Genomic DNA, 12,849 nt, shown 5'->3' with positions numbered 1-12,849 from the left:
ATAATTTATAGCTGTTCAGCTGCCAAGAGCAGTCCTCGCATCTCAGTGGCAATGTTGAAATATGGCTTGGGCCTCTCACAGGGAATTTGGACAGGTGGCGCAAGCAGCCCTTCCAATACCCACCAGTTATCTGCACAGAAGTAAAATCTACTCCAGTCAAGATTTATAATTGTGCTAAAATATGCTTATTCACAAGATCTTTTGCATCTGTTGAAGGCAGTAAAGAGACTAATGCCTTACATTTTCATGGTATTTTGTAAATTTAAACACCGTATATGTGTAAAATTTTATTGACTGCCTGTTAAGAAAAGTGATATACATCAGCGTGAGTAGGAGCAGAAGAATAACAATGTTTAATCAATTTGATCAGTTGAGGTTGGCAGCCAAGAATTGTTTTATTAAATTAATCTGATCAATAACTAATTGAACATTTGATCTGATTAATGCTGAATAATATATTCAACCCAAGCAACTTAGATTATTGCAGAGATAACACTGGCAATTTCTTTGCCAATGGCTCTTCTGACTGCTACAGTTAGTGGAATGAAGAGCTAGCATCCACTCCAGTTCTTAGTTTTGGTTGTATCATCTGACTTAGTTGGAAAGGTGCTACAAATAACTGCCAACCTTTGCAGTTAGAATGGGGAGAAATTATTTCGGGTTTTAACTCTGATCACATCAAATAATTACTGATGCAAATTTAGTATTCAAGTTGGAGTAAGTGAAGACTCTGCTTTCTATCAATTGAGATGAACTAACATCTCAACATGCCCAAAGTTTAAAATCAGCTTTGCACAACTGGGAGCAGTTGCAAGTGACAGCACCCTGTGATCTGCAACATGGAGCGAATCAGTCGCTGCAGGAGACGAGAGGGAGAATTGAGGATTTCACAACTGTATAATCTTAAATTGCTAACTTAATTTACATCAAATTATAAACCAGTATTTGGCTCATCTCTTTCTTGTTGTACAAATCCTTCTTGCTGTTGTACTCTGAGCTCTCCTTCAAACCTTTATTTTGCTATGTTTTTAACCACTTTCAAAAGTTTCAAAAACCAATATATTCAACCTCTGGTCCCCATCTTCAAACTTCCAACATGTTCAAATCCCTTGTAAAGACACCATAGGATGTTTCACTAAAGGAAGAATTCTATTTCATTATATTAGAAGATGTAATAGTAGCGAAATAATGAGGGTAAGTTTGTGCTATCTTTTCTGTTCGGAGCTCCCTTCCACTGCTATCTTCAGGATCCCAACTGATTGCTTTGTATGTTGCCTGGGTCTCCTTGGATATCATTCGCATTCATCCAGCCTCTCTGGCTTTGATGAGTAAAGCAGCACCAGAGTTTGGAACAGCTGTTTAGCATGTCCTTCCCATCTGTCAGGCCTAACATGTTTAGCAGAGGCTTCGGTCTCAGTTTTCGCCTTCATTGGGAGCATTTGCACCTTATTCAGTGCATTTCTTATTTTCTCAAGTCCTTAGCTGCCTCTTCTGATACATAACAACACTACCAGGACTTTGCCCATTCGACTTAGTCCTGTTGGAAGAGTTTGTCCTCTAAAATGTTTTGTACTACAATTTATTGTGCTGAGGAAGCATTCAAATGTTGTCCCAGGCAGCTTAACTGACTTGATTAACTATAGACACTAAAAATAAATGGTTTGTGATGGTTGATGAGTAATGGCAGTTTTCCATAAGTGGACATACCTTTTCTACCAGTATTTGATTTTGAGTGAGGTTTTTATAGCCAAGAACCAATAGTTGTCTCTGCTGGATGTAAGTTTGCTCGCTGAGCTGAAAGGTTCGTTTTCAGATGTTTCGTCACCATTCTAGGTAACATCATCAGTGAGCCTCTGGTGGAGTGCTGGTGTTATGTCCCACTTAATATTTATGTGTTTAGGTTTCCTTGGGTTGGTGATGCCATTTCCTGTGTTGGTGATGTCATTTCCTGTTCTTTTTCTCAGCAGGTGGTAGATGGGCTCCAAATCAATGTGTTTGTTGATGGAGTTCCTGTTGGAATGCCATGCTTCTAGGAATTCTTGTGCGTGTCTCTGTTTGGCTTGTCCTAGGATGGATGTGTCGTCCCAATCAAAGTGGTGTGCTTCCTCATCTGTATGTCTCTCACCCAAGAATTCCTGAACACCATCAAAGACACCAAGATAGAAGAGGATGAAATAATGGTCTCCTTTGACGTAACAGCCCTGTTCACATCCATCAACATCAACCTGGCCAAAGAAACACTGATGACACTATTAGAAGAACAGAAGACACATACACCAGACACCACCAACCTCATCAGCAAGGACAACATCATCAAGCTAGTGGACCTCTGCCTCACCACCCACTTCACTTTCAATAACAAAACCTACAGACAAACCAACGGAACACCCATGGGATCTCCGATATCAGGGTTCTTAGCAGAGGCAGTAATGCAGAGACTCGAACAAACAGCTCTGCCAATCATCCAACCCAAACTTTGGGTCCGCTATGTGGATGACACCTTTGTCATCACTAAACAAAACAAATTAGAGGAAACCTTCAAGACCATCAATAATACCCTTACTGGCATAACATTCACAAAAGAGGAGGAGCTGCCATTCCTAGATGTCACAGTAGAGCGAACAGTCAGTGGGGAACTTCAAACCAGTGTCTCCAGGAAAACAACACATACGGACCAAATACTGAACTACAGAAGCAACCATCCCAACACCCACAAACGAAGCTGCATTATGCAGCACGGAGGAACTACGCAGAGCAGAAGAAAATCACCTATGCAGCATATTCAAAAAGAACGGGTACCCAATGAACACAGTCCGCCGATTTCTCAGCAACAAACCCAAACAAACAGACAAAACAGGCCCAGAAACCATAACCACTCTCCCCTACATCAAAGACATTTCGGAAATGACTGCCAGACCACTCGGACCTCTTGGCATCATGGTAGCCCACAAACCCACCAACACACTAAACCAGCAGCTAATGAACTCTAAAGACCCTTTACAGCCAACAAGCAAAACGAACGTCATTTACAAAATACCTTGCAAGAACTGTGACAAACACTACATTGGACAAACAGGCAGAAAGCTAGCCACCAGGATACATGAACACCAACTAGCCACAAAAAGGCATGACCCACTATCACTAGTATCCTTACATACAGATGAGGAAGGACACCACTTTGATTGGGACAACACATCCATCCTAGGCCAAGCCAAACAGAGACATGCATGAGAATTCCTAGAAGCATGGCATTCCAACCAGAACTCCATCAACAAACATATTGATTTGGAGCCCATCTACCACCCTCTGAGAAAAAGAATAGGAAATGACATCACCAACCCAAGGAAACCTAGACACATAAATAGAAAGCGGGACATAACACCAGCGCTTCACCGGAGGCTCACTGATGATGTTACCTAGAATGGTGACGAAACGTCTGAAAACGAACCTTGCAGCTCAGCGAGCAAACTTACATCCAGAACCTCAACCTGAGCTACAAATCTTCGCAAAACTTGCTAGTTGTCTCTGCTCTTAGTGGCATTAATCCACCCTTTCCTCTGTGCAATTTGTTGTGGGATTTGTAAGAGGTGATCTGTTGTATAGATGCTCATGAAGGAAGAATGACATTTTTCCATCAAGCAACAGATTTCATACCTTACATACGTGCACATGTCCTCAGAAACCTATTGGCTGGACCATTTCAACTGCTAATGGACTTGGCTCTCTGTTGCTAAAACCAGTTAATTCCTAATGATCAGGCATTGTAGTGCAACATTGAATAAAACTTAATCACCACTGATCTTCCTGCTTCCCACCAAGTGGTGTTGAATGGCCACGTGGTGTTACAATTTTCTGAAAGGCAGCCAGTTAGGAAGCTGCCTTTGGATTTGCTATCAGTAACAGTTCATAAGACAGGAGACCGAATCAGAGGATCCAAAACTATAGAAAGGTTGCAGTCCGTCAGGAGAGGTAAGCATTGCTGATGTAAGTAGGCGAAAGCAAGGGCACCTCAAGATGGAGGCCCTCTCAACTATAGCTGTCAGGCCAGCATCATTGAGGGGTATCTCTTCCACAGGACTGCCAATGATCACAGCTATAGCCTTCATATATCCCTGTGTTTCCCTGTAGTAGGTTGAGAGGAGACATTGTTTGACCACCCCACCCTCCCCCAGTCTACTGCTGAAATGCCACCTTCAGGTAACTACTGCACTTTATGCTGAAAATTGCTTAGGGGCAAAAACATAAGTAGCTGTCCCTTGTGCTATTTCCTAGTTTCCTCCCAGTTCTGCCTCCTAACCCATCTCTACAGGGCCAGGAATATTCTCCCCAGTAGATTCCATTTTTATATGTTGTAATGGTGTGCAGATATGAAAGGTGCTGTAACATGCAAAGTTTTGCTACCTTTATAAGCCCGTGCATGCTTCAACTAACCAGGAGCAGTGCTACAATGAAACTTATCAATGTTGGATAATAAAAATTAGTTTCAGAATCATTCATGATGTTTCGTTGAATGCTTATTTGCAATTTTACTGATTACATGTTCCATTTCCATTAAAAATATGCTTGCTTGAAGATACTTTGTGTAGGTGACTTCCAGCCAGGAAAATGATAAAATCTAATTTTAAAACTTGAGAGTTTGCAAGTGTATGAGTCCTCTAAAAAATTGAATTAACTTAATAAATAGATGTATTTTAAAATGGCAGTTGTTTTGTGTATAACATGTAAATTTTGATCCACAAAAGAAATCAATTTACTTTACAGTTATATAAGAAATTAATCAGTTTATCTTTGGAGACTTAGAATAATTAAACTTAATGCAGCTTACCTTTTCTTCGAGATTAGTATCAGTAATACTTTTACTCTATGTATTTCTGACCCTTTATTTATAGCCCCTGGCTGGAATAAAATTAATTGCCTTCTTTTATCAATTTTATAACATTCCAAAATATCCTTCGATTCTGGGAGGGTCCTAGCATGTTTTAATAAGCTAATCTAGCGCTTTTATTGGTGAAAAGCAGGAGGCAGAAAACAGGAAGCTGTTTGCCAGTTAGCTTAAAAGAAGAAAGATGCTAGAATCTAATAATAAGGACGGTACTTTGGAATCGCAATATAATCAGGCAGAGCCAACATCACATTCTGAAGGAGAAATTATACTTAACTAATCTATTTGAATTTTTGATGAAGTAACCTGAGGAAAGTCTGCAGAAATGTCCTGGAGCTGAGATGACCAACCTTCAACAACCACAAAATATTCCTTTGTGGCAGGTATGACTCCAACCAGGAGTGTTTTTTCCCTGAATCCTATTGACTGTAGTTTTGCAAGGGTTCCTTGATGTCTCACTCAGTCAAATGTGGCCATGTTTGAACGAAGACTGTAATGAAGTTAGAAGCTGCGCCTATAACAAAGCCTAAACTGAGCATCAGTGAATAGATTCTTGGAAAGCAGTGCTCTTGATAGCACTGTTGATGATACCTTCCATCATTTTAACGATGATTAAGAGTAAACTGATAGGGCTGTATTTGGCTGGGGTGGATTTGTCCTGCTTTTGCATACAGTGCATACACAGGCAATTTTTCACATTTTATGGTAGTGTTGGAGTTGTACTAGCTTAATTAAGGTCACAGCAAGTTCTGGAGCACACATCTTCAGTACTATTGCTGGAATTTTTTCAGGACTCATAGCCTTTGCTGTATCCAATGCCTGCAACCATTTCTTCTTATAAGTGGAGTGACCTAAACTGAAGACTGGCATCTGTGATGCTGGAGACATATGGAGGAGGATGAGCTGCTCCTATGTTCCTATCAAGCTTTGTAAGTAAGGCAAAAAATACTGAAGAGTCGTCTTTATACAATGTCTTAGTCAATCGTAGGAGATGCCAAAGGGCTTAGAAGCCAATTGAATGCTTTTAAAATACAGCCCTTGTGATAAAGAAATGCCCTAACCTTGAGAGCTACCAGCCAATCTGATTGGCCAGCAGCTCTTGGTAACCCAGCAATGCTAGAATTCAGTAACGGCAGCAGCCAACTTGGATGGAAAAACATCCTTTCCACTTTTTTCTTCTTGCCACTGCCCAGTATATTATAGAAGTGGAAGCAAATTGAAGGCCTTAAGCTGGCAATGATATGCCACTTTCTGATCGAAATGAACCTAAGGATGCCTTGCCCACTACATCATGACCCACCACTCACCCACCAACTGTCACCCATGGTACTTGGAGAACCTGATTGAGGTTGGGTGGAGGGAGAGTGCACCAGTCACCTCTGATATTTTTAAATTGCAAAAGGTCAGTACGTAGGTCATAAGCTGCAGAGAAACTAATAAAATATTATTATTTAATAAGTGGAAATTGAAAACAAAAGTAGGAAGGTTTTGCTTCAGTTGTATGGGGGACTGATGAGACCTTTATTTAGACAACTGTGCACAGTATTGCTCACCTTATTTCAGAAAGGAAGTAATGACTTGGAAACAGTTAAGAGAAGGCGCACCGGATTAGTACCTTGATTGCGGGGTTAGGGGCCGGTTTGGCCTATAAGAAAAAGTTGGAAGAAGCCAGGTTTATATCTGCTGGTGTGTAGAAAACTACAAGGCAACGTGATTGAAATGTATAAAATCCTGAGGAGCCTTGACAGAATAGATGTGGAGAGGATGGTTCCTGTTATGAGAGAATCTAGAGCTGAGGGTCAGTGTTTACAAATCAGGAGCAGCCCATTTAAACACATGATGTGAATTTTTCATTTTCAGTCATGGGTCTCTAGAACTCTCTTCTTGAAAAGGTAGTAAAAGCAAAATCCATGAATATTTTTAAAGTAGAAGTGAATATATTCTTGGCGAGCAAGGGCATGGAAAGATTGTTGGATAGGTGGGAATGCAGATTTGAGATTCCAGTCAGATCAGCTATAACCTTATTGAACGGCAGAGCAGGTTCAACAGGAACAAATGATTTACTCCTGCTTCTTGTTCATACTTGTCTTCCTCCACCACCACCACCACACCACCACCTCCCTCCACCTGCCCCTGCTTTAAATAAGACCATAAAATCTATCCCCTGGAGTGTGAATTGAACCCATAACATGCTGATACAGAAATGAGAGTGTTATCAACTAATCCACATACATGGGAAGGTTTTATGCAAAGCAGTAGTGTTAGAAGGCAGATTATCTCAACTGTGCTGTAGAATTATTAGTCCAACAATTTTTTCTCTTTACTTGGGAAGTGATTACGTTGGCACAATTGGTATCAGTAATCTCCAGATTACATCAACAGTGCAATGTTGTGAATTTCTGAACATGGCTTTGATTCTGTCGTTACCCTTAACAAAAATCTAGTGTCGTTGCGGTAACAAATACTGGGAAATCTTTTTTGCAGAGAGTTCGCCAAAGAGAGAGAGAGGGTGGAAAATAGACGTGCATTCTTAAAACTGAGGAGACAACAGCAAATTGAGAGAGAACTGAATGGTTATCTAGAGTGGATTTGTAAAGCAGGTAAGTGTGGGACTTGAACAAGCCAACAATATTGACCTGGAGTTAACCAGAAGATAAATCTTCATGTAACCTAATCATGCAGGGCATATTGGTATCTTTGACAAGATATAGAGATAAACAAACAAGGTATTCAGTCGATTAGAAAATTAAGGCTATTTAAGATAACTGGAACCTTGGTTTTGTAAACAGAGACAGAAAATTCAAAGATAATGGGAACTGCAGATGCTGGAGATTCCAAGATAACAAAATGTGAGGCTGGATGAACACAGCAGGCCAAGCAGCATCTCAGGAGCACAAAAGCTGACGTTTCGGGCCTAGACCCTTCATCTGCTGAAGGGTCTAGGCCCGAAACGTCAGCTTTTGTGCTCCTGAGATGCTGCTTGGCCTGCTGTGTTCATCCAGCCTCACATTTTGTTATCACAGAAAATTCAAAGGCTATTTTGCAAAACAGTTATCAATTACTTGTTAGGCCCTAGTTAAAATTGGGCCAATTCTGGCACCATATTTCAGGAAAGAAATCAAAAGCATTGGGATCGGATGCAGAAAAAAATTTACAAAAATGGAAATGGGGTGAAAGACTAGAGCAACCAAGATTGTGCTTCTTAGAGTGGAGAAAGTTGAGGGAAATTTAACATGTGCTCAGTACAATGAAGCATTTTGGATTTGCTGATAAGGGAAAAAAATTGTTTCCATTGGCTGGAGGAGCAACAGATGAAACAATTAACAAACGAGCCAGAGGGAAGATGAGATTTTATTTTGCAGCAGAATGTTATGATCTGGAATTTACGATTTGAAAAAGTGTAAGGTACAATTTCAGTATTGATTTTCAAAAGCAATTTGGATAGATATGGAAATAAATAAAATTGCAAGAGAATGGAGGAAGAAAAGCGGTGTAGAACTAACTGAAAAACCTTTCAAAGAGCCAGCAAAGAAATGATGGCTGTATGGCCTTCTTCTGTGCTGTAGTAGTAGTAGTAAACATAGATATAGATAGATAGACAATGTATCTTGTTTTATTAAGCATATAAAGTTACAAGTTAGCTTACAGTATTTACAGGAGTTATAGAGCTTTGTGTGAGAGAAAAATAGATAAATCATTTTATACATCACATTATGATTCTGACATCATGAATATGCACCCTATGCCACAAAAATCCAAGACATGATGAACGAAAGTTAGGATTAATTTATTTCAAAAGCAGAAACTTCTGCTAATACATAGTTTTAGAGATTATAAAGAGAATTAACAAAGTTGATGGAAGTGAAGTCTTCACCGTGATCAAGAGTTGAAATATCAGCCTGCTGTTAAAATAGACAAGGTGGTAAGAAGGAAGTCTGACAGCTTCCAGGAGAATATAGGACATTTGTAGCACCAACAATAGAAGATACTTGAAATGCTTAGAAAATCAGGTAGGATCTATGGAAAGGGAAAGATTAGATTTAGAGGTTGAGAGCAGACTTGAGCGACTGAAATTATCATTCCTGGTCTTAGTGCTTATGTTCTTTTGTTCGTTAAGTAAGTTACAAGAAAGAGTACAGTAATTCACACAGAATGCTGGCCACTGATCTAACATCTACCCAGGACAGTTGGGATGGTCCGGATCAACATTTAGTAACAATCAGGTTGTCAACATTTACTAGCTGAGTGCATTTTGGTTGGGCAGAGTCTGAGAAAAGTCCAGTTCACACCATTGGATCAGATGTAGCAGTTAGCTTATGCAATTAGAGCCAATATGTGTGTGGGAGGGGAGTACCTCATTTTTATTTTGGTGGTTCCACCTCAGCAGTAGCTGATGGGAATTACTAAGCCTGATGACTTTATGGCTTGACATATATAGCAATTAGCCCAGGGGAGAAGAAAACTGAACACAATGTGTAATTAATAGCAATTCTTCATGTTAAGCTTTCTCATATTTTAATAACTTTTGCAGGAATTCTGTTTTATGTGTATATAAGACAATTATTTTGCAGTGCTAATTATTGCATAGCCTTTTATCATATTTCTATCATTTTTTCTTGTTATTTGACTGTTCATTTGATATAGAAGAGGTGATACTTGCAGAGGAGGAGACTGACACTGAGGAAAAATCGCCCTTTGATGGTAAGATTTTCAGTATTGTAACAATAATGGGAGAAATGTGCTGGTAATCAAGCCCCACGGGGCTACCTATCATACCAAAATTGTTGATTTGATTATCAAAACTGCCAATTGCTTTTCTTTTATACCGTTATCCAAATTTGTTCTTAAAGCAGGTGGCAAATACAGGATAGCACCTAAATTATAATTCAGGGTGAAAATTATATCCCCAAATCCCTCACAAAGGTACATTCCCACAACACAAAGACAAGTCTACGCAAGATCCTGTTTTTTGAAATAGAGAAAAGGTGTAAATAATTCCTGTGTGCCAAGGACTAGAAACAAGGGATAATCAAAGTGATGACTTCTCATGTCCACTGGATTTCTTGTTGACGAAGCTGGATTGCTGAAATTAATAGTAAATGTCCACTTCTGAATCCACCCAATTTAGTTTTGAGTATTTGAGATTGGTCATAGTCTTCTGTCGCTTTCTGCCACATAGGCAGAAACACTAGTATTTGGAAACTCTGTCAGGTACTGAAGAACTTGTACTGAGAAATGGATTTCAGAACAGTGTCTCACAGCTTCTGGATATCTTCTTTTCTGACTCCTGGGTCTGTAAAACAGAATTCAAATCCAGAAATTTTGCAGTGCGCCCATTAGCATCAAAGCTCCCTATTCCTATCAAAGTCAACTTTTCTAATAATTAAAGCAAATAACCCATCTCTTATCTCCTTAAAAGCCTTTCTCGCCTTTTCTCCAAGCTCACTTGATTTCCAGTAAACAAGTAAACCACAGCACAGATTAAACTACTAAATTAATTTCCAAGAAATCACATGGAAATGCCTTTCTCTAATCAAGGATTATCTAATATATTCAAAATCTCTCAGTTTTCTCCAGCTAATCATTAAATATACGTATTCCCAATATATCCTCCTCAGTTAGCAAACCTCAGAGATATTTGTATAATAATTAAACTTTTAAATTGTTATTGTCAGCTCTCATTGCTAGCATGAAACAATCCCAGATCAAATAAAGCATAGTTAGATTTAAATGAAAGAATTGCAGATCCTAAAGATCTGAAACAAACAAAAACAGAAATTGCTGGAATACCCCAGCAGATCTGGCAGCATTTGTAGAGAGAAAACAGAGTTAATGTTCCGATCCAGTGATCTTTCTTCAGAAATTACATTGTTAGCTATAATCACTTGCACAGTGCCCCAAAATGTAGCTCCAACCCAGGGTTTGCTAATGTCCTTCAGGGAAAGGAAATCTGCTATCCTCACCTGCATGTGATTCCACACCCACAGCAATGTTACTAAATGTTGACTCTCAATTGTTCTCTGAAATGGCCTCGCTAGCTATTCAGTTGTACCAATCACTACAAGTCTCAAAGAAAAGAAACCGGATAGATCATCTGACATCGAACTAGACACCAGAAATAGCAACAATGGAAACAGCCCCGTCGAGCCTGCACAGTCCTCCTTACTAACATCTGGGACCCGTCTCACAGGGGACGTTGGTTGGGAGAGCCGTTTCACAGATTTGTCAAGCTGTTGCCTCACGTAGTCATACTCACAAAATATCTTACAGACAATATCCCAGACACCACTGCCATCATCCCTGGATATGTCCTGTCCCACCAGCAGGGCAGACCCAGAAGAGGTGGCAGCACAGTGGTACACAGTTGGGAGGGAGTTGCCCTGGCAGTCCTCAGCATTGACCTTGGACCCCATGAAGTCTCGTGGCTTTAGGTTAGACATGGGCAAGGAAACCTCCTGCTGATTACTACGTACTGTCCTCCCTTAGCTGATGAATCAGTACTCCGCCATGTTGTATGACACTTGGAGGAAGCACTGAGGATGGCAAGGGCACAAAATGTACTCTGGGTGGGGCATTTCAATGTCCACCACCAGGCATGGCTTGGCAGCAGTACAGAGTGAGCTGGTCAGGTCCTGAAAGACATATTTGTTACACTGGGTCTGCAGCATTTGGTCAGGAACCAATAAGAGGGAAAACATATTTGCTCTCATCTTTACCACTATGCTGGCTACAGATGCATCTGTTGTGTCTTTATTGGTGAGAACGACCATCACACAGTCTTCATGGAGATGAGGTCCCACCTTCATGTTGAGAATAGCCTCCTTTGTGTTGTGTGGCACTATCACTGAACTAAATGAGACTGGCTTCGAATAAATCTAGCAACTCAAGACTTGGCATTCATGAGAAACTGTGGGTCATCACAGCAGCAGAATTGTACACTAGCACACATGTAAATTCATGGCCCAGCATATCCCCCACCCAGCCATCACCAGCAAGCTAGGGGATCAACCCTGGTTCAACGGAGAATGCAGGAGGGCATGCCAGGAGCAGCACCAGGCACACCTGAAGATGAGGTGTCAACCTGGTGAAGCCACCAAACAGGATTACCTGCATGCCAAACCACATAAGTAGCAAGTAATCGGCAAAGCTAATCAAACCCACAAACAACAGATCAGATCTAATCTCTGCAGACCTGCCACAGCCAGCCATGAATGGTAGTGGACAATGGAGTAACTCATTAGAGGAGGAAGCTCCATAAATATCCCCATCCTCAACGATGGGAAAGTCCAGCACATCAGTGCAAAAGATAAGGCTGAAGCTTTTGCAACAATCTTCACCCAGATTGTCGAGTGGATGATTCAGCTCAGCCTCCTCCAGTGGTCCCCAGCAATATAGATACCAGTCTTCAGCCAATTTGGTTCACTCCATGTGATATCAAGAAATAGTTGAAGACACTTGATTCTGCAAAGACTACATGCCCTGATAACATTCCAGCAATAGTACTGAAGACTTGTGCTCCAGAACTTGCGGCACCCCTAGCCCAGCTGTTCCAGTACAGTTACAACACTGGTATCCACTCAACATTGTGGAAAATTGCCCATACAGAACATAAAAAGCATGACAAATCCAACCTGGCAAGTTATTGCCCCAACAGCCTCCTCTCAATCATCAGCAAGTGATGGAAGGTGCCGTCAACAGTGCGATCAAGCAGCACCTGCTCAGCATTAACCTGCTCAGTGATGCCCAGTTTGGGTTCTGTCAGGGCCACTCAGCTCCTGACCTCATTATAGCCTTGGTTCAAACTTGGACAAAAGAGCTGAATTCCAGAAGTGAGGTGAGAGTGACAGCCCTTGACATCAAGGCTGCATTCAACCGAGTGCGGCATCAAGGAACCCTAGCAAAACTGGAATCAATGGATAATCAGGGGCAAACTTTCTGATGATTGGATTCATACCTGACACGTAGGA

The 12,849-nt window shown here is 40.8% G+C and overlaps 1 protein-coding gene across 4 annotated transcripts in view; it reads left to right on the top strand.

Annotated features, from left to right (window-relative positions):
* Nucleotides 1–12,849, top strand: part of LOC125447460 (voltage-dependent P/Q-type calcium channel subunit alpha-1A-like) — a 606,466-nt gene that overhangs the window by 304,713 nt on the left and 288,904 nt on the right. For all 4 annotated transcript variants that reach the window (XM_048521818.2, XM_059639809.1, XM_059639808.1 and 1 more), the window contains 2 exons: nucleotides 7,367–7,482; nucleotides 9,527–9,583. In XM_048521818.2, the coding sequence (XP_048377775.2) occupies nucleotides 7,367–7,482; nucleotides 9,527–9,583 (173 nt within the window). The remainder of the gene's footprint in view (nucleotides 1–7,366; nucleotides 7,483–9,526; nucleotides 9,584–12,849) is intronic.

This window comes from Stegostoma tigrinum, chromosome 35 (genome assembly GCF_030684315.1).
Source record: "Stegostoma tigrinum isolate sSteTig4 chromosome 35, sSteTig4.hap1, whole genome shotgun sequence".
Lineage (NCBI taxonomy): Eukaryota > Metazoa > Chordata > Chondrichthyes > Orectolobiformes > Stegostomatidae > Stegostoma > Stegostoma tigrinum.
This window is presented reverse-complemented; position numbering and strand designations above follow the sequence as displayed.